Genomic DNA, 23,018 nt, shown 5'->3' with positions numbered 1-23,018 from the left:
GAAAGGACCAATTTTTTGTTGGCCAATTTCTGCTGAAGCGAGGGGGCTGTACCTGTAGGAAATCTTTGACTGTCTGCATAGATTTTGCCTTATCCTCCATTTTCAAGACTTCTTCTGCTTTAACTCCAAAAAAGAACATCCTGCTGTAAGGGAGCATCTAGAAGCTTTGCTTTAACATGATCAGGCAGAGTTTGTTCCTTTAACCAAGCATGCCTACGTATAACAGACCCAGTGACAGCTGCTCTGCAGGAAGCCTCCAAAGAATCAAAACCACATTGTAAAGTATGTTTGCCCACCTGTTCAGTTGCATGCAACAGATCCTGCATTTCTTTCAATTCAGACTGTTGAGGGAGTGTGCTCATTTTTTGTTTTAACTGAGACATTAGAAATTGCTGATATTTTAGCATGTGAAACTGGCAATGTAGTGCCCTCATAGCTAGAGTGGCTGAGGAGTAAACCTTTTTCCCCCACCTGTCTAGTGCTCTGGAGTCCCTTTCAGAGGGTACAGGATTTTCTGCCATAGAAGCCTTAGCCCCTTTGAGACCCTGGGAGATAGTCTCTGGATCAGCAACAGGACTTTTGTAAAGAAATTTGTGGGAATCAGGCACTCTGTAGTATCTGTCAGGTTTGGCCGGAGCAGGAGGCAGAGAGTCTGGGTTCAAACTGGATTCTAAGTAAACATCATCCACAATGTCTAAAACTGGGGGGATGGCAAGCGGTCTGTGCTGGGGGAGTAAAAGAATCTCTCTGAGCCTTTTCTTTGAGTCAGAGTAGTCCTGACCTTCCCAGTGAAAATGTTCCCTCATAGTGTGTAAAGTTTCCCCAAAGAAGTAGTCTTCAGGGGGAGAAGCTGAGGGAATGGAATCCTCATCATCAGAATCTTCATAAGGGGAGAAGGAGTAATCTTGGTCCTCAGAAGAGCCTGAGGAAATAGACACTTGTTTAGAGGATGCATAATCTTCCTCTCGTCTAGGCCTTTTGTCAGGAGGGGGTTGGGAACCCCTGATTAAAGAGATCAAATCTTCAGCCATTTTGAGCATCTGTTTCTTAGGCATGGGGCCTTGAACAGGGGACTGAAGTGCAGTCTTTTTAGGTTTAATAGGAGTCTTCATCTTAGGATATGTTTTAATGGTGAGTGTCGTTGGTCTGAAGACGCCTTCAGAAACCGAAGGTGTTTCTGCAGCACCATCTTTTTCCGCTGTGTCGTCGGTAGGGGTTAAACAAAATGGCTGCGTCGGCTTTGTACTTTCCGCCAAAAGTTCCGAAGCGGTCTCTGGTTCCAGATTTGCGGTAGTCAGGGGCTGCGTCGGAGCCTCACTGAAGACCGGTGAACCGGAGACCGGACCAGCCGAGGCCTCGGAGTCTGGCTTGGGTTTAGGCTGCCTGTCCTTATCCTTGTGTTTTTTGTGCACGCCGGTAGTCGGTTGCTCCGACGGCATAGTGTAGTTAAATTTTCTACCGAAGTAGTGTCGTGCGAAATCAAAGCGTCTTTTTATAGTACGCTTATTAAACTAGTGACATCGTGGTCTGGGCCTAGGCAAGGTATGCAGTAAGAATGAAAATCCTTATGAGGTATTTGTTTCCCACAAGAAATACAATTGTTAACTTTTCCTGACATCAGTCTGAGGCAAGAAAAGTTTCCCCAACGGGGTACTTAGCTTTATTGAAGACTTCATACTTAGCTTTATTGAAGACTTCAGTCTGAAATTCGAGTTTGAAAATCTCAGGAGTCGGTCGACCGGCACTTGCGAACTGCTTCTGCTTCGGGCACTGCGCGGCAAGAAAGACTGAAGAAGATGGCGTAGGATGCATTATTTATACCCCTGGCACACTGACGTCAGGGAAGAAGCGACAGCAACCGACGCCGGACCAAGACTTTGGAATTCTGGCCGACTGCGGGACCGCCTGACGACAGGATAACCCAAGTGTGATGACTGCAGCAGGGTAACATGATGAACATCTGGGGTTAAACTATTCTTGGTGCCATAAAGTCTGTTCTTCAAAATTTCCCTTGCAACTAGCCAGCTTTTTAGTTTTAGCACTCAGATCTGTTTCTTTGAGCTCAGTACTTGTTCAGAACTCATTGTAAGCACTAAATAAGTTACAAATTACTACAGCACTCAACTTTCCTCACTTGTCTACAGGAAAACAGTTTTTAGTACTTAATAAATAAGCACCTACTCAGGCAGGTCTAAAGGTCAGCTCCCGGTGTTTTCTCCTGTCTACCTGATGAATCAGGGCATCTTGGGACAATGCAGCAATTGCCTCATGTACACAGACAACCCTCTCCTCCTACCACCCAACACTACGTCCTGCGAGAGATGCACTTGTATAGCCAAACTGGAAGCAAAGCTCTCTTCACCAAAGACTGGCCTAGACAGTCAAGAGAAGGTAAACACTTGCACCGCACCACACTCATCACATAGTCCCTCAAAACCTACACCACCAAAGCACACACACAAGCACAAAACAAACACCTACATTCGCGGAGGCTCTCAGTACAAATCTGCCCAAACAAGAGACCTCCAAGCAGAAATGCAAGCAACCTCCACCCCCCAACACAACCCAAATGACACATAGCCCACATACTCAGTGTGCCACTCAACTACAGCCCATAAGGCATAATGTACCCAGCACTCTAGTCATAGGTGACTCTATAGTCAGGTACACTGATGTTCCACTCAGCAGGCTAAACAAGTAAAAAGTTACTGTCAGCTGACTGTCAGGTGCCAGGATCTGCCACATAATGCACGCACTCAGGTCACTCCACAAGTACAAATATGACTCTGTCATTGTCCATGTTGGTGTGAATGACCCGAGACGTACCTCCCTGGACTACATGAAAAGAGACATGGAGGAGCTCTCCGATCTTGTAACCCAGGCAGGTATGACCCTAGCCCTGAGTAGCATCCTGCCATCACCCAGAATGATACCACAGCACAAGGACAAAATGATTGACTAACAATTGGCTAAGCTTCTGGGGAATCCAGTATCTGTCTGCCTGGGATGACATGATAGACAGACCACGCTGCTTTGCCAGAGATGGCCTGCACCTGTTGCCCTTGGGATTCCAGATACTGGCAAAGGCTCTTGCCACCCCTATAGTGCCTTTTTTTAGGCAAGGTTCAAATGACAAATTCAACACCGTAACAGGTACAAGCAAGCAAAATCTGAGGGTAATGCTACTCAATGCTAGAAGTCTAAACCTCAAAATGCACTCATTCAAGGCACTCCTTAAAATGGAGAACACTGACATCTGTGCAGTGACAGAGACCTGGTTCAAAGCTCCAGAGAGCACCCCTACATTACCAGGCTATAATTCATACCACACCTTTCGGCCACCAAACCCGGACCGAAACACTAAAGGTGGAGGCGTGTCCATATTCATTAAGGATATCCACAGCTCCAAGCTAGCTGCTCAGCATAATGCATCAAAGATTATCCAAGTTCAACTAACACTGGGCAAAACCGCAATCCAGATTGCAGCTTGCCCCAGGATTCCCACTCCTTTTTTCTTGATACACTGGAAAATATTAAGGTACAACCCAACACTCTAATAATGGATGATTCCAACTACCCTACCATTAACTGGGAAAACTACTCATGTACCAACTCTTTTGCTCAACGTTTTCTGGAAATCATCAATTCCAATGCCTTGGATCAACTTATCCACACCCCCACCAGGGGCAGCAATATCCTAGACCTGGTCATCACCAATATGGGTGACCGGTGTTCCACACCAGAGGTCAGCTCCTCGTTGGCCAGATCCGACCACAAGCTAATCATCCTAGACATCCATATCCTGCTCCCACCCCCCATTAGGAAAACAACCGTGAAAAATTTCTCCAAAGCCAACTTCACGCTTCTTAAGACAGAAGTGGCAAACTTCACGACACCCATGCAGATGGACAATAGAGGTACGACTGCTGAATCCTACACAAATGCACTTTATAAGCACTTACACGAGTGCATGGAACGTGCTATCCCTAACAGAACCAAGATGCTATCCTTCAAAAAAGGAAGCCAATCTGGTGGTCTTCTGTCATAAACAAACTCTACAACAGAAGAAAGAAACTGTTGCAAAAAAAGAGTAAATTCCCTGGTCAGCCTCAGTAAGAAGCCGAGATCCCTCAAAAAATCCTCCAAAGCTAGTTATGAAAACAAAATTGCCACTGATTCTAAAGACAACCACAAAGCATTCTATAGCTATGTCAAAAATCTCAATGGCAACACTCAGATCTGCTCTGAGTTATAGCACAATGACACTAAATATACAGAACCAACTGATATTGCCAACATCCTGGCAGATAGGTTCAGTGCTAAATTTACCCCCCTCTCACCCCCTAAAGTGCCCATCTTTATACCGGAAGAATGCAAAGTTCCTGTAATCACGGCTGCACAGGTAAAAACCTCACTCTCCAAAGCCAAGAACACAGCATCCATGGGACCTGACAACATCCCAGGCTGCCTCCTACATAAACTACAGAATGTACTGGCACCCCACCTAAGTACCATGTTCAATCATAGCCTCACCTCAGGCTTTGTGTCCATTGAATGGCACACCAAGACAGTTATCCCACTCCGCAAAGGGGGGGGGGGCACAACAGACCCCGGGAACTACCGCTCCATTAGCCTGACGAGCCTGGTCTGCAAAGCCATGGAACATATCATCATGGAACTCAAACAAAGACACTGGAGATCTCCAAACTCTGGACCCCACACAGTTTGGGTTTGTAAAAGGCAGATCATGTCTCCTAAATCTGATAAGACTTCTTTGAAGTAGTCACCAAAGCCATAGATGAGGGTAAGGTGGTTCACACAGCTTATCTAGATCTCGCAAAGGGGTTCGATACCATCCCCCACTCTGGAATTATAGATAAACTCACTAAACTAGGAATAAATCCCTATGTCACAAGATGGGTTGCCAACTGTCTTACTGAAGAACCCACACTGTGAAAGTAGCAGACTCCAAATCAGACTTCAGACCAGTGACAAGTGGAGTACCACAGGGTTCAGTCCTGGGTCCTCTCCTGTCTGGTATCTACTTCTCTGAAGTACAGGCTAACACAGAAGGTCTTTGCCTAACTAAATTCGCAGATGACTGCAAACTAGGCGCCATAATCAAAACTCCTAACGATGTGGACATCCTACAAAAGGGCCTCACTGAGACAGATGCCTGGTGTCAAAGACATGGTCTCAAGCTCAATGCCAAAAAGTGCATTGTCATCCCCTTTGATAAAAACTCTGTACCCATGAACTACCACATAGGCGGTAGTCTACTTAACATCGAAAGTGTGATAAGGGACCTTGGGACACATCGCCACAGTGGTCAGGAAATCCTTCTACGTGGCACACCTCATCACAAAAGGTTTCTCGTCCAGAAAAAAAAGAGGTCATTGTTCCCCTCTACTCATCAATCATTACACCCATTATAGAGTACAACGCCCCTTTTGGTATGCACCTCACAAGACATCTGCAACAACTGGAAAGGCCGCAAAAATACCTCACAAAGAGGATTACTGGCCTCAAACACATGCCTTGCGCAGACCGTCTCAAAAAACTCCAGCTTTACTCCGTCACATATCGCCTACTCAGAGGCGATCTCTGCCTAACATACAAAGCTATGTCAAACCTAGAGCTGTTAGACATGCTCCACTTAAAGAAATCCCAATCCCTCCAAGCTACACGCTCTAGGGACCTAAACCTTGTCACCACAATAAAAAGAACATGCTGGAGGGATAGATTCCTGTCCCAGAGACTTTCCATACTCTGGAACAGACTACCTATCTATGTCAAACAGAGCTCCTCATTAGCACTCTTCAAGAAAAATCTTGATGATTGGATGGGTAATAGGAAATTCATCCCGGGGATCAATTCTGTGGTTCTGCTTGAGAGGGACACAGGAAAATAATTTTCTTGGGTGGCAAAAGCCAGGGTACCTTTTTGGCTAGGCTTGTATAGGCCCTACGGCAAACAGCCTAGTACCTACCTATAAACCTATGGTGTATAGTGACAGGGACTTTAGTATGTCTGTGTACCGCACATGCTGGAGCCCCTTGATCTTCTTTGTTAGGGGCCTCTGAGGTCCCTCTAATTGCTGCAGGTGCTTAGTATGGTACATTCCAAACAGGGTGTTATACTCAATTATGGACCGGATAAGTCCCGAGTATAGGGGGATTATAAAGTTCTTTTGCTTTCAATTTGATGCTTTTACTAATCAAGTGTGCTAATTAGAAAGCTTTCCTTGCTACAGTAGAGACATGGTGGTCGAAGTTAAGGTCAGAGTCAACTTGTGATCTCAGGTCCCTTACCACTTCAAGGGTAATTAGGGTATTCTTGTTGATATGATAGTGTGAAGGGACAATGTTTGTGTCAAAAGGAATGATGATGCATTTCTTAGAATTCAGTTTGATATTGTGACTAATATACCAATCGCTGGTCTACATGAGACCCTCCCAAACAGTAGGGGGCCCCAGCACTGATCCCTGTGGCACCCCACTGGCAGGTCTGCTGGCTGATATGGAGTCACCCACTTTGATAGTGTATGCCCATTTTGTGAGCCAGATGGCAATCCCTCTTACAATGAAGGGATTTCCATTGTTTGCTAAGTTTATCAGTAATGTTTGAATGTGGGATTGTGTCGAAAGCCTTTGCCAAGTCAAGTTATGCTGTGTGCACAGATATGCCCTCATCAATGGCCTTGGTCACATTTTCAAAGAAATCCACCAGATTTAACAGGCAGGATCTGCCCTTCACGAAGCCAAATTGGGTAGGATCAGAGTTTGGAGGTCATCTATGTCTATTTATGAGGTCCATAATGACACGTTCCATGGCCTTACAGATGAGGCTGGTCAGACTTATGGGTCTGTAATTCCCCAGGTCTGTTGCTAGGCTACCCTTGTGAAGGGGAATAACTGTTGCTGTTTTCCATTCTGCAGGAACAAAGCCTGTGGTTAGGCTATGATTGAAATATACTTAGTGGATATGTTATGCTAAGTTCATGTTTTATCCTGTTTAGAAGACAGCCTGGGATGTCGTCTGGTCCCACAGGGGTTGTGTTTTTTGCTTTGGACAAGGCTTTCAGGACCTGTTCTTCAGATATGTAGGGTAGGGGGGAGTTTGAAAGAAGGTTTGTTGCAATTTAGGAGGGGATAAGGGAATGAAATTTTCAAACCTATCCACTAGCAGGTTTATTATCTCTGAGAGGTCAGTGTGTATGACACTGTTGGCTACTAGTTCTGCACCTGCTTGGGTCATACCCTTTAGGATACATATGTAGCTGTAAAAGGCCTTATGGTCATCCTTGGATCTACTTGCTAAGATTCTCTCAAAGGAGATCTTGGAGTATTTGGCAAGTTGTCTAATTTGCCTGTTGCCGCTGAGGAGGGTGCTTTTCCATTGTTGGGGCCTTGCCTTTGTTTTCTTGGACACAACATTTTGTGTTTATTGCAAAGTTTGTTGATGCTGGATATCCACTATGGTAGCTTGCTTTTACAGATACAGGACAAAAAATAATTTATTTGAAAGGAGAGCAGGAAGAGAGACAGGGCAAGCATTCAATAGTACACACTGATTCTTCTCATTACACAGGGCGATTTAGGTTTACCAGATGCAAAGGGGTATTTTAAAGCTATGCAGTTAAAGCTTATATGCATAACTCAAGTGGAAAGGAAAAGAATCAAACAGGGAATCTTTTAGAGATAGAGACTTGGATTTTGGAATCAAGTCATTAAGGAGAATAGCAACAATCATACAGAATATCATTTTCATAATATAGCATAAAGTACTGTTAAGAACTAAGCCAATTGGGAACGGAGAAAGACAATTTCACCAACAGGGTAACAAGTGGATGCATTGTTGTTTGCATTTGCTCTGGTATTTTTTCATCTGAGAAGTTCTCTTGGGTTAACTTGTGTGTTAAATAAAAAAACGGGGGTAAATATATGCAGATTAGAGTCCATGCTGAACAAGTAGTTTTGGTGCAAAGGGTTAACTACGTTGCCACTATGGAGTAATTGCACCAGTTCAATATTCTTTTAGGAATTTTTATAATAAAATATTACACGACTTGTCCATGTTATTGAGAGTAGTTATTACTGTAATGCCAGATGCTTAATTATCATTCTCCATTTAATAGTAAATGTGTTTGTTAAAATAAAAAAAAAGAAATATGAGCAGTGAATTTGAGGACATATTCAGTGATCAGCCAGGGTGTACCCAGCTCATAGGAATCCAATGGTAAGTCAGACAGGCTCCTTGCAAGCCAAGCACAGTGTGTGGGAGGGCTTATAGGAAGTGTTAAATTCTAGGTAATGCAGGAATCCAATAGTCCTTGGGCCGTGTCAGTCATACTGGTACCAAAAAGGAGGGAGCACAAGGTGTTAACAGTGACTACAGAAAACTAAACAGCCACATGAATGCAGACGCACACCCTAGAACCAGGGCATATGAAGCTTTATAACAGTTAGTTAGACTAAGTATCTGACAACAACTGGCCAAAGGGTTACTAGTACGTACCCCTGATACTCAGAGCAAGCAAAAAATCATCATTTGCTATCATGTCTGGGTTGTAAGAATCTGCCACAGTGCCTTCTGGGATAAAGAATTCATCATCATCTTCCAGAGAATGCTGGATGGTATCCTAGAAAGAGATGGAAACTATGTTCTTCTTTGTGAAGATGATTTTGCTATTTGTTAGTTGGTACTGGAAGGACTGCCACTCTAAACTGCAGCTGTAAGGTGAAAAGCGTATTTGAGTGTAACAGGTGGTGATTACTACCAGAAGCAGCACTGCCTATTGACTGTACCCTTTAAGGCCAATCGTCCATCACATACTTATTGGCCTGGAGTGGTGTAGATTGAGAGATCATGTCCCTTTTCATCACATATTTGGTGACAGCGGTGAATAATTGTATACCTGTTTGTCATATATTTTTTATGGCGGTGGCTGAAATTTATACACCTACACACCATACTGTCCATTCATTTTTCTATCTTCTTTGGCTGAACTCTACCCCAGCACGACAACCTGCCATCCCTTTCTCCTTTAGGCAATTGAATAAGCCATCTCAAGCATGTCTATAAACATGAGTCACGGTTAAGGTAAAAATATGGACTTTTGGGGCTCAAACTCATTTAATCAGTAGAGGGATTGTGGATATAAAAGTATATCTGAACTAAAAATAAAACTATTGTGTTCACTATGAATGTTTAGCCCTCCATGTCAAGGCAGCAGGGCAGAATTTATCAGTAAACATTTTTAGTCAGCTACAGAACACCAAACTGAGCAAATTCCCCACTTCCTTAACTTCATTATAACTACCCTCATATGCAGGAAAAAGATGCAGTCATGGCACACCTTTTACTGAGTGATACAGTTCTGTAACTAACACCAATGATAAAAAAAAGTTAAGTCCATTTATTCATAAATAAAAAATGAACCACAGATATGTCTAAATTGTAGTATAACATTATGAGAAGTTAAGATTAAATGTTACTTACAATCTCTACAGGTGCAATACTTGTCACAAGCTGATGAAGAAGTGTGGCTTCACAATAAGGAAATTTTCGAATACATTCTCTTATGAGTTTCTCTTGGTAAACGGGAAATCCATCATTTTCCCTGCCTTTTAATAAACTGTGGAAATCAGGAAAATGTATATCTATTAATAACTCATTTTAAATAACCTGTTTTCTAACAGTAACTGACTATACCACAAACATTTATAGAAGACAAGTCTAATAACAAACATGGCTGCAGTACATAAAAGTATGTGAATATTCACATATTGTTTGATTCTCAAATGGGTCATGTACAGTAGGTGAAACTTTTGGGTACAGGCTTCTTCAGCTCTATTATGTCTCTTCTTAACGTCTTGACCTCCTATGGTTTAAGTATGCATACTCATTTGGTACAAGTACTATGTCTCTCTCGATTTCAATTTTAAGGGTTACGTATCCTAGAATTCCAGTTCTCTCACATCAATAAGGGTTACACCTGCAAGAAAATAACTTATTTAATAAAGTTATCAAATTATAAACTTGAAAATAACTTGCATTGTTTTCTATAACAGTTCAGCTGGAGTACTTCGACATAAATGATTGTGTTGGTGTGTGTGAGAGGAGTAATGCACACCTGTGCAGTAGTGGGCTCTCTTGAAGATCAACTAACAGTATAAAGGTCAAATATTCACATATTTGCCATGTCTTAGTTTGAACAACCCTCCGAAGCATGTGCAACAAGCATTTAGGTAAAAAAAAAAATCAGACAGCATCTCAAAATGTCAGGTTAGTAGAGGGGTAATAATATCAAAACATAGGGGATGAAGTTCAAGGCAAAACTGCTTTGAAGAACAGGCCCCACAAAAGACTCTACCACAGGACTAGAAGTTCAAACTACACTGCTTGCACAGGTATGCATAGAAGATAAGCCAGTTGTGGCACATATATAAACCTTGCACACACACAATAGAAAGATGTACAATACCTTCACCCGCGAGGTAATATTCTGCCATCTCACTGATCAGGGACATAGCCTTTTGGTGATACAGCTAGCAAACCATCTGAATACTGGCTGGTGTGCAAATGTAAAATGTTCCTTTTTAGGAGTGAAGGGAGTAAACCACCACTATAAATAATCAACTCCCAAATGGTAATTCATTGAATACCGATGAAAAACAATGTAATTAACCCATCTGTTATGACTGCAGCTGTATGCACGATGAACATCAATGTAATTACTCAAAAATCCTACACCTCATAACAGTAATTACAATTTTTGCAGGGAGGCTTGGAGCCATGAGCCCTGTACAGCCCCCTTACTTAAGTATACTATGTATACAGTCAGAAAAATCAAAGTAATACAACTGCAGTCATGTTGTGTCAGTAATATAACAGAAAATGAATCAGAGAGATAGCACTGAATGTCAACCAGTTGTAGTCAGGCCAGGAACGACAGAAGTACTTATGATACCCACTGCAGATACAAGTGTGTATATATACCTTTAAGAAGCTATCCAAAGGCTTGCACTAGAGTATAAATACTGAGCATGTGTGAGACTGACTGCCACTTTGTAGTTTGCTGTTGAGATGTGAACGTATATGTGTGTAAGCTCGGTTTAATTAGTTAGTTCATATTTAAAGATGCTGCTTATCCATCCTGATGTGTTTGTATATATTAAAGCATCTAAACGAAACCTCAAGCCTTTTTCTTATTATTTGCAACAGAGACGAATGAATGACATCCACACTCTACACAGAAGTAGAAATGTTGCTGAAAGTAACCATCAGTGGTATAAAGGATATGCTCTCCCCTCTTTCTAGGCCTAGAACGTATACCAACTAAAGAATGAACTAAGACCAACAGCTAATAAGCACATTTCTGGAGGAAATGAAGATCCATCCTGAGAGGAATTCAGCCCTCAAGTAAAGCAACAAAAGACTATATAAGAACATTTGAAGTTAAGTCAGGTAGAGATGACCACCATGGAAAGCATTTTTTAAGAATGAAACTACTGGGCCACAGAACCAGTTGTTTTTTTTAGGATACTTGTTTAAAAAAAAATCATAAAGTTCAAATCTCATGGTGGGGATAGTCTTTAACAGGAGCTGGACAAAGAACCTCCCTCAAGATTTATGTCACCATATTATGCTGGGTTCAAAGTCTTTCCCTCCACTAATGCCAGATCAAAAATATGGACAAAAGGTTATCAGGGAATCCTAGTGAGCTACAGACTGAGGAGAAATGTACTTCTTGGCCTACATGAAACTATGAAGAAATTTCAATCTGATCTTGTGTCTAGTCAAAACAGAAAGCTTCCTTGCAACATCATAGACTACCAAAATTTAGTGTCTGCACCACAACAGCCTAGTTTCTGGGTCGAAGTGTACTGGTGAAGGACTGAGTGAAACACTGGAAACTGGTCGCCTAGATCAGTGGCAGAGAAGCCCACCTTTCCACTGTCTGTTGAAAGACTGCAGGATCTAAATGCCATTCATGATACAGACAATCTGCTTGTTGACTGAGTCTGCCAAATCGTTTTGCCAGCCTGGCATGTGCTTACCTTAGAAAGTAGAAGACTGTTAAAAATACCCAGTCTCAGATCCCAAACACTTTACTGCACAATTGTCAGGATAAGATATTCCCTTCCTGGCAGGTGTACCATATCACTGTGGTGCTGTCTATAGTAATTTGTAATGGTACTGGCAGGAAATTGTTCTGAAAGACTGCCGGTATCCAAGCAATTAATTTGTTTGTTTAGTAGCTAGTTGTCGATTTTGCAGCTTGACGGAGCTAATTTTCAGTGGAGGCCCAGAGCGAAAAAACTCATAAAAAAAAGGTCCACATTAAAGCTAATGAAGCAGAAAGCAGAAAGTAGCAAGTACAAGAGAGTTCAGTTTGATGTGCAACAGATTTCCTGCTGTGTCCAGTAGCCCTACAATGGGAGATCACCAAAGTGTACATCTGAAGGTGCCTGCTGTAGCATGGTAGGAGGTATGCAAGATTCCTCCTTTGCCATGCTGACAGTATCCTGCAGAAAGAGAACCAACTACATTCTTTACTAACTGTCAGCACGAAAATGATCATCTCCAGAGGAAGTACACTGATTCCACACATTTTTTTGTTTCAACCCTTATGTATTTGTCTTGATGTGAATGCAGGTGGTGCAGAAAGTTTTACTAGACTCTGAATATCAATCTTCTCTGTCAACAAGATTTTTATATGAACTAAATATGCAACTTCCCAAAAGACTGCTGCAGACTCATCTGGGCAAAGGGAAATAGAGCAATGCCATAAATGTCCTGAGATGTTGAAATAACAGCTACTGAATCTGAGCTAATGCTACTAAAAAATAGTCATCTTGATAAAAAAAAAAAAAAAAGAAGTTCACTAGAATGTTCCATGTGTGTTGTCTATCTTGCCTTCATTCTTACTAGGTTTGGTTCGGATCTGATCCTCGGATCAGACTCAGCCTTATACACAAGCTCAAGGTCTTCCACTAGCTTGTGGCTAAACCCTATCCCATCATGCACTATGAGAGCTCCCCAGATCTTGTTTGCAGATATAAACAGAATACTAAATAAGAGTCGCTTAATACCTTACAGAGCAATCAAGAAGGTCAGAGATCACTAATAGCCAATTGTATCAACTCGGTCTTCCAGGAGCAAAAGGGTGGGGGAAGGAGGGTGGGATGTAAGAATGAAGGCGAGCTGGACAACACACATGGAATGTTATGGTGAGTACATAACTTCTTTATGTGATGTTGTACTGTCTCGCCTCCATTCTTACTAGGTTGGGACAACATCCCTAGCGACATCGTTCTTGGGTGGCTCAAGGGAGAATATTCTTCAGAAATGTGGAACCAAAGGAAGCACTGTTCCCGAAGGCCAAATCGACTTTGTAAGGAGTGATAAAGGTATGTGGCCTTGCCCATGTTGCTGCAGCACAAATGGCATCAATAGGCAGTCTAGCCTGAAAGGCAGAAGAGGTTGCAATGGCTCTTGTAGAATGACCTTTTACTTCATGGGAAAAATCTTTGTTTTGAGATTTGTAAACGAAGGTTACACAATCTGAGAGCCATTTTGAAAGTGTCACTTTAGAAAATGGAGCACCTTTCTTTGAATCTGAAAAGGATGCAAATAGTTGGTCAGATTTTCTGAAAGTAGAAGCATAACTGTTTATGTGCATCCAGTTGGTGCAATATATATTCCCGCCTTATTCTCATAGCTAGGGAAAAATACTGGTAGTTCTATGGATTGGTTCAAATTAGGTTCTGAACATACTTTGGGTAAAAAGTAAGGGGTTTGTTCATAAGGATATTCTGTTTCTGTGGAAAAGCATGTAGGGGGGCTTTACTGACACAGCTTGCAGCTCTGACACCCTTCTAGCAGAAGTAGTAGCTATCAAAAGAATAGTTGTCTAAGTCAAAAATTTGAGACTGCAGGATGATGCTGGTTCAAATAGGGAAAAAATCCAACGGGATAAGACAAAATTCAAGTCCCATGGTGCTGGAGGGTTTTTAATAGGTGGTCTTAATAAAGTACCTTTAAGAAAGGCTTTGCATAGTCTGTCGGACATAACACTGAGGCCTGATTCACCTAAATGGAAATTGGAGATTGCTGCTAATTAAACTCTAATATTAGCTGCAGCTGCACCTTCACTAAACAGTTTTGCCAAGAATTCTAAATGGAAGTTACTGGGGCAGGAAAACGGATCAATGTGATTATTTGAAGCACAAAGAAAATCTTTTCCATTTACTTCTATATATCTTTCTCTTAGACGTCTTTTGAGACAAAATTAGGATTGGTTTTACTGAAGGAGAAAGGTTAGGGAGCCTGGCTATGGTTGGAATCGGAGCTGCCAAGCAGTCAACTTGTGGGTTTGAAGGGAGGGTGGGAGGGATGGAGGGTCCCTGATGCATGAGTCAGGAGGTCCAGAACTGGGTCCAGAATCCAAGGCTCCTCTTGGAGATGAGGCCACAGGAAGGGGAGCCAGATTTGACGAGGCCAGTATGGGGCAATGAGTATCAAGTCCCTTCCCAAGTAACTGGCTTTCTGAAGGACTTTGTGCATCAATGAAAAGGGAGGAAAGGAGTAGAGGAGACCCGGAGGGGGGATCAGGGCAAAGTAGCTGCTGCATTTGGTGTAAATGGATGTGGCAAAAAGGTCACAGCAAGGCTGGCCCCATTTGCAGAAAATCTTTTCCACCACTTCCTGTTTTAGGAATCACTCGTGGAGGGATCAGAATCACTCTGCTGAGTCGATCTGCAATCATGCTGGATTTGCCCGGGATGTGTGTTGCTATCAGAATGTGTTGGGAGGACGCTGCCCAGTACCATACTCTCAGGGCCTCCTGACAAATGGGGTAAGATCATGTTCCTCCTTGTTTATGTACCATGCAACTGACATGCCATCTGTCTGTATTGCAAAAGTCCCCAGCGGAAGAGAGTCCTGGAATGCCTGCAATGCTAAAAGCATTGCTCTCATCTCTAGGACATAGATGTGGAAATGGGCTTCGTGATCCTGCCAAGTGCCTTGGACTGTCTTTCCCACATAATGCCCCCCCTCCCATCTGGGAAGCATCCGTGGTCACTACGGCTAATGGTTGGGGGAAGTACAAAGGGTTGACTTACACATGAGTGGAGTATAGTCCCCAACGAAGATCTTTTTTGCAAGATTCCGTTAGCAATATCTTGTGGGACATGGGCAGTTCTTGCATCGACCACTGAGTGGAAAGTAGCCACTAGAGAATTCTCATGTGCAGACGTGCTAAGGGTATTGCTGCTGCCATGGTCCCTATGACTCTTAGAAATGTCTTTGTTTGTACTTTTTTCTTGGAAAGGAAATTCAAGACCTGATGAAGAACTTGTACCCTTTCTGGAGGACGTATGGCCATCATTTTTGTTATATCTAGTTCTGCTCCTATTTATTTTTTATTTATTTACTTTCAGTTTGATTACCGGGGAAGTCCACTGGGCTGGAATGTGCCCATTTTTAGTGGAGGCCTGGGGAGAAAAGCTCCATAAGCAATACAATGTAATAATGGTTACATAATGTTAAAGGTAAAATACATGTATAAAATTCATATAGTCAGGAAATACAAAATGCATAAAATGTACATCATAAAAACACAGTTAACAGATAATGGAGAACACAGTTTACAGGTATTTCCATTCAGCGCAGCATGATCAACTGTCTGTAATATAAAGATCTGAGGTTTCTTGTGTTTTTACATTAGAAGGGGGGGCAGTTAGCATGCAGATGTTTTAGATAAATAACTTGCTGTGCAGAAAATAGAAATACTGTGATATTTACAATATTTGCATCCTTGGAGTCAAGTGGGAGAAATTGCTTAATCAGTGACTGTCAGCTTAAGTCTATTTTAGGAGAAATAGAAATAATAGTTGGAGGGTGATCAGTGACTGTCAGCTTAAGTCTATTTTAGTAGAATAGAAATAATAGTACGAGGGTAGAGTGGAGCAAGGAGAATGGAGAGCTCATTGGGGAAATTAGCTTGAATTTAGGTAGGGTGTAAGCAGGAACATTTCCGTTTGGATGACAGGTATGAGAAAAGTTGGGTCTTGAAGGTTTCTGAGTTTGGTATTGTCCTAAGTGAAGAAGGGAGAGTTCCATTTCTTACCTAGAGAGAAAGAGTAGAAGCTGGCCAGCAGGACGTTTAGGTTTGTGGATAGAGATTAAATTTTGGTGTTCAGATTTCAGAGATCTGTTTGGGATGTATGGGGGAAGGATGTTTGTTAAGGCTGGGCATTTATCTGGGTAGAATATTAATTTGTGAGCGGTGGTTAGTTGAAGACAGTCTAGGTGGTTAGAGAGTTCTAGCCAGTTGAGTGATTGTAGGGTAAGGCAGTGGTGAGTAGAGGTTTTGGATTTAGTTGCAAATTTAGAGATTGTATTATAGCAAATTTCAAGTTTTGAGGTGTTGGAAGAAGACAGATTAGTTAGAAGAGGGGCTCCATATAGTAACGAAGGTAGATAGTTGCCAAGGTACGCCTAGAGGAGTTGGAGAGAAAGAGGTTATTCCTATAGAGCATACCTAACTTTTGGTGGTTTTTTTTATGTTTTGTTGTATGTGGATATCGAATTTAAGGCGTTCATCTATGGTAATGCCAAGAAGTTTTGCAGAAGGGACCACTTCTATAGCAGTGTTGGTTTGGCTTAGGACACTGAAAGCATTTTTGTCATAAGAGAAAGCCCTGGCGGGAGGGAAAAGTAGTATTTTAGATTTGAGTTGAGAGAGAGATGGTTTTGGTGCATCCAGTTCTCAGTAGTAGAAAATGCTATTTGGGTTTTAGTCAGTAGTTCAGGAAGGTTAGAGGCGGCACAGACTAAAGTTGAGTCATCAGTGTATTGGATAACTGTTATGTCAGGGATGATAGCATGAAGGTTATTAATGAAGATGTTGAAAAGCATGGGTCCGAGGATGGACCCCTGAGGAACGCCGGTGGGTTTTGGCAAGGAGGAGGAGGTAGAGTTCTTCCATCTGACAGCTTGAGATCTGTCTGATAGGTAACTGGAGAACCAGGATAGAGTATTAGGGGAGAGATTAAGGTTGGCGAGATGAAAGAGAAGGTGTTTATGGGAAATGGTGTCAAATGCTTTAGAGAGATCTAGCAGTACTGTGGATAATGGTCGTCCAGAATCTCGGGCTCAATTGACTGTTTCTAGGAAGGATAGTAAGGCAGTTATGGTGCTGTGGCCGGGGCGGAAGCAGTGTTGGGTGGGTGTTAGGAGTTGATTCTGGGTTAAGAAAGGCATAAGTTGGTGGTGGACACATTTTTCTAGAATTTTCGATATTGGAGACAGTAGGGCAATAGGGTGGAAATTGGAAATATTGGTGTTTTTGCCTCCTTTGTGAAGAGGAAGAATGTAGGCTGAACGCCAGAGTTTGGGTACATATGACTCTTAAGTATCTGTTAATTAGGATACTGACTGGGAGAGCAATACCATCAGCAGCACATCTGAGGAAGGAGGAGGGTATGATGTCAGGGGCATTAGAGCATGGCTTTAATTTGGATATGAGCCTTTTTATAATAATGGTTGAAAATGGTTTGAGCTGGAAATTAAGGGGACAGTTATTAAGGCTGTTGGGTGTTGAAGAAAGAGTTGTGTGGATTGTAGTTTGGGAAAGTTTTGGTTAGGTTAGCTATGGATTCTGTAAAGAATGAGTTGAAATGTGAGCTCAGTTCAATGTCAGTTATACTTGGGTCAGGGCAGGGATTATTCCTGGACCCTGGATGGAGAAGGGAATTAACTGATTTCCAGAATTGTTTTGGGTTCTTATTATTGTTGGACTGAAGCTTATTGTAGTAGTTTTTTTTTGTCCATGGTGATTAGTTTTTTTACATGGTTGCGGAGTTGGGTGTATTGGAGCAAGGTAGTAGGCATTTTATTTTTCTGGTAAAGCTTCCAGGATTTGTCCCTGTGGTGCATGATTTGTTTTGTTTCTTTGGACAGCCAAGGAGGAGAATTAGCTTTGACTCGTTTCTTTCTTAGAGGGGCTAGGGAGTTAAGAGTATTTAGGAAGACAGAGTTGAAATGTTCTACAGTTTTGTCAAGGGGAAGAGTATTTAGGATTTGCCAATTAATTTGTTTAAAAATGTTTGAGAAAGTAGTGGGGTTGAAGTTGCTAAGATTACGAGTGGGAACGTAACAGTGTTGATATTGCGTGGAGTTAGCTGAGCAATGAATGAAAGCAGGGAGATGGTCACTAAAGATGTCTGGGATAGTGCCAGAGAGAATTATTTTGTTTGGATGGGAGACTAGGATCCAGTCTATGATGGATCCTGGGGGGTGATTTTTGTTAGGACGGGTGGTCGAGTGGATTACTTGGGTGAAGCTGTAGAGGTTAATGGATAAGGAGGGAGAATTCATGTTGATTTTATTCCAATCAATATTAACGTTGACTAGAATGTAAGTTTTATATTTTATTTCAGTTGAGGCCCAATAAAGAATATTTTCAAGGGTAGAGATGTTGTCACCTGGGGAGATATATAGGGAAATAATGCAGATATTCTTATGTTTATTCAATCATAGGAGACTTGCTGTTAGTTCAGAATTTTTGAATTGTGGAGTTGGGATTTGAAGAGGGATTAAGGAAAGAAGGTTAGAGTAGATTAGAGCAGAGCCTCCACCTTTTTTATTTAATCGGTCACTTCTGTGGATATGGAAACCAGGAGGTAAGATTTCAGAGTCAGCAATATGGGGTTTTAGCCAGGTTTCGGAGATGGCTAAGATGTCAGGTTGGTTGTGGTTAATCCAAGCTTGTACTTGGTGTACTTTGTTATTAAGGCTCTGGGCACTGATAGTGAAGAACTTAAGAGTGTTGAGAGAGAAGGCAGAGGAAGAAGGGGAAGGGGGGAAGGGTTAAATGTAGTAGGAGAAGTAGGGGTGGGAGGAAGGAGTTGTTTGTAATGAGACAAGGGCCAGGGTTGGGATGGATATCTCCAAACAAGGCTAGGACATTACAGGAAGTAACTTTTAGCCTTTTGGGTTTGTATAGTAGGAAGCTGTTTGGGGATAGCAGTAGTTTATGAGTAAAAGTGTTTGTTGTGGTGGAGAAGTGTTTGGGATGGAATAGATACAGTAGGTTAGGTGGAATAAGAGAGGAGGATATGGAGTGGAAGTGAGTGCATAAAAGTGGTTGAAGGTGAGTGTAAGGGATAGTTTGAGTAGAAGGTAGGCATGGGGGTGCTCTGGAAGAGTAAGAAGTAGCATAATAAAGAGGAATTAGTAGTACAAGAAGGGAGCAAGGGACCCGGACAATATGGAGGATTGGGGAGGGCATGTTTAGAATGGGGGGTAGTGAAGGGAGTATTATAGTGGAAAGTGAACTGGCTTAATGAGGAGGAGAGTTATAGAAGTAGATGAGGTTATATTAATTTACAGGAGGAGACTAAGAGAAAAGAGGGGTATAGGATAGGGGAGTGGGAGAAGTAAGAGTGGGATGGGTAATAAGGAGAGGACTATGATTAGTTAATTGATATAGGTGGGAGGAGTATGTGAAGAATAAATGTAGAGGTGCTGGGGTGGGTGGGATTCGGGGGAAGGGTAGGGGAGCGGAGTGAGCCCGCAGGGTGAATGGAGCAGGTTGAGCCAAAGGAAGGAGAATGTGAGGAAAACAAATCAGTAGAGTGTGAAAGCCTGAAGGTAAGTTTGCAGTGATTTATAGGAAGGTAAGAGACTTACAGAGAAGTAGAGTTGAAGATAGATATATAGATGAAAGACAGTAGAAGAAGGTAAGAGGCTTACGAAGGATAGAGATGGGGTGTTAGTAGAGTGATATGTGGATAGGTAATCCTGGGACAATAGTGAGGGAGTGAGCAATAAAAGAGATGTCTAGGAACTGTGTAGGGGAGATATGGTAAAGAGTGGGTAAAGTAATAGAGACAGCAAGATGGTAGAGGGGTGCCACCTAGTGGGCAGTCAGTTTGTTGCAGCAAAGTCCCCTGAGGGGGCTAGCAGGTTAGGGGAAGGAGGGAGCTATCGTAGTTCAGGATACGGGGTATAATATAATAGGGAGAGTAGGGGTTATTTAAGTGAGAAAAGGGGGGTTTGGCTGCTGGCTAACCTGGCAGGGAAGCGCACTGCGACCTAGTAGAAATTATGTACCACCTTTAATTGTTACAAAATGGTTAAAGCAGTATACATACTTTCACTGAAATTCCTTGCTTGGAATGACTCTCAGGGAGCAGATGGGATTTTAGTTTTTGTTTTTTTAATTTTCCTTGTTTGTGGGTTCTTATCATGGACTTCCAGTAGGGCACATTCAGGTGGTTAGAGCAGGACAGGCAGGAACACAAGCTGGAACATGCAAGGAGAGAGAAAAATGTAATGAGGCAGGCAGTACAGGAGTCAAGAGTTCACAAGCAAACAGTTTTAAACATACACAGTTAAGTCTGCAAATGATAGATATAGCAGCTAAGATGAAATTAAAGTTAAACTCTATCAAATACCATAATATCACAGATAAAGCACAGATAGGTAAAACTGTGTTAATCAGTTCCTAGTGCACAGTGTTAATTGCTATGAGCAGTTATAAAATTAATTAGCAGACTAAATTTAAGCAACTGGGACATATTGCATTGAATGCACCTTGTCTAGTGACTATGTTAATAAACAGACAGTAGGAGTAGGTGCTCCATGTGTGCAGTGCTATTATAGTTTTGAGCGTTTATAGTAAACACAGCACATATTCAGTTAAGCGACTGAGACAAATTACTAAGTTATAATCCTTGTTTGAACAAATACATTAGGATTCAGGAAAAAAAGTTAGTTTATAAAACAACTAGCACAGATTCAGTTAAAATGACTAAGACTAGACCCTAACAGCGGATTCAAGATCCGCATGCAAAGTGCTGTATTAGTTGAGCGTTTTCATTACATTAGGATTCAGTCAAAAAGAAGTTACAGTTTATAAAACAACTACCACAGATTCAGTTAAACAACTAAAACAAGCCCCTAACAGCTGAATACAAGTTCCGCATGCAAAGCGCTATAAAAATGATACACTGGGATGGCAGCAAGGCAGCTTTTTGTAGTTTATTGTGATCTCTAGTTGAGAGCAGAGCTGCAAGGTGGTGTCTCTCACTTTTGTAAGTAGATGCTCCGTGGTGGCGGTTAGGAGCCAGTCGTCCAAGTACAGAAACACTCAGAATCCTAGGCGTCTCAAGTGAACAGAGACTACTGCCATACACTTGGTGAAAACTCTGGGGGCTGTAGTGAGGCCAAAGGAAGAGTCTGAATCTGATAGTGGCTGGCTCCCAGCTGAAAGTGCAGGTGTCTCCTGGATTGCCTGTCCATTTTTATGTGGTAGTACACATCCTGGAGGTCTATCAAGCACATCCAATTGTCTTGTCCCAGAAATGGGAGTATTCACTGCAGTGTCAACATTCGGAACTTTGATTTTTTTTTTTTACAGACTGTTTAGGTTGCCGCGATCCAGAATTGGTCTCCAGTCCTGTTTTCTTTGGAACTAAAAAGATCCTTGAGTAAGTTCCAAATCCTATTTGGTCTGCGGGGAATGTTTGGATAACTCTTTTGTCTAGTAACTTTTGAATTTCTAGAGTTGCCTGTTCCCTTTGACTGGGTGGAACATCCGGGATCTTTTTTATGCTTGGGAGGGGAAAGGAAAGGGGTATAGAGTGACCTCTGGATATGATGCTTTGTACCCACTTGTCCTTTGTTATTGTTACCCAGGCTTTTAGGTACAAAGATAAGTGGCCCCTGACTGCTTCCAGAGATGGACAGGTGGGCCTCCCTTCAGGAGCACTGAAAGGGCTTACCCAAAGAAGGATTCCTGGTCGCCCTGATTCTGCGGAACCCCTCTGCTGCATGGTTGGAGTCTTCCATTACTACTTCCCCTCTGCTCCTGGGGGAAGGATCACTACATGTGTCCTGGAAAGCCCTCAGGGATTTTTTAAACCACATTTTCCCACTACCTTTCTGACCTTTGAGGTAAGGTCTGGTAGGTAGGGAATAATGGACTCCTACAGCAGAGTGCATCTTTCCTTCTTATTCACACCTGGTTAATGTCTCCTTGACTTTAGGCCTGAGCAGGAACGAGCCATCAAATGGGGCATTCACAAGGAAGCTTTAAAGGGCTCCACAAAGTCACACAAGCGCATCCAGGAATGTCTCCTTAGGGAAATCCCTGAACCCACTTGCTCTGTTCGTTCCATCTGCTGCATAAGAATTCAGTCTCATGGAGGAGTTAAACACTGAATTTAAGGTGACAGCTGAGAAGAAACTTTCTCTTACACCCCTTCAACTACTGAACCTTAGAGAGTATCTCCTAGCTCTTTCAGGAGAACTCTCTGTGATCTGGTAAAATGAGTCAGGTAATTCAGCAACCTAAAAGCAAATGTCGCTGACGAAAAAAATGCACTTTCCATATTTGTCCATTGTGCGAGACTCCTTGTTTGGTGGATGGACAGAAGACTACGTCTCTGACAGTTCCTTCTTGGTGGCTGCCGCCACCAACATAGCATCTACTGGGACTCCCTTAGTTACAAAATTTTTGTCCGAAGGAGAGGTAATGAATTTATTTAGCTTCCAAGGAGCCGGTTCCACAGAATCTGGAGACTATCACACCTTTCAACAAACAAAATCCATAAGTTTGTCGAAAGGCAGAGACACCCAAGTGGAGGAAAGGTGAGATCCAAAAGCCTTCAGGTACATAAAGACTCCTCTGCTGAAGAGTTGGTGGACTTCCAGCCGCCTCTCTGTTTAAGTATTTCCAAGACGACTGTGGGGACTGTTCATCTTCATCTAGGTCCATATCCGAAGTGACAGACTCCTCTGGGGAGTCTAAATGCTTCCTCTTGCATAAACCTCTTCTGAGGGACATCTTCAGAGGGGTACACTGGAGAGGTTTCAGAAGAGTGAGGGGCACCCAGTGGAGCATCCTGAGGCTTAAGATCTCTGCGTCCCTGTGGATGCAAGGGTATAGAGGCGGACACCGGTGCCTTTGGGGAAAGAATGTCCAGAGGTGAGAGTGGAGC

General features: G+C 42.4%; 1 protein-coding gene across 2 annotated transcripts in view; it reads right to left on the bottom strand.

The window, feature by feature from the left end:
• The window catches only part of ANKMY2 (ankyrin repeat and MYND domain containing 2), an 821,123-nt gene that overhangs the window by 171,901 nt on the left and 626,204 nt on the right, over positions 1-23,018 (bottom strand). For both annotated transcript variants that reach the window (XM_044064747.1, XM_044064750.1), the window contains one exon: positions 9,502-9,637. In XM_044064747.1, the coding sequence (XP_043920682.1) occupies positions 9,502-9,637 (136 nt within the window). The remainder of the gene's footprint in view (positions 1-9,501; positions 9,638-23,018) is intronic.

This window comes from Protopterus annectens, chromosome 3.part0 (genome assembly GCF_019279795.1).
Source record: "Protopterus annectens isolate FY-2018-M chromosome 3.part0, PAN1.0, whole genome shotgun sequence".
Classification (NCBI taxonomy): domain Eukaryota; kingdom Metazoa; phylum Chordata; order Ceratodontiformes; family Protopteridae; genus Protopterus; species Protopterus annectens.
The sequence above is the reverse complement of the archived record's forward strand: the minus strand, read 5'-3'. Positions and strand labels throughout refer to the sequence as shown.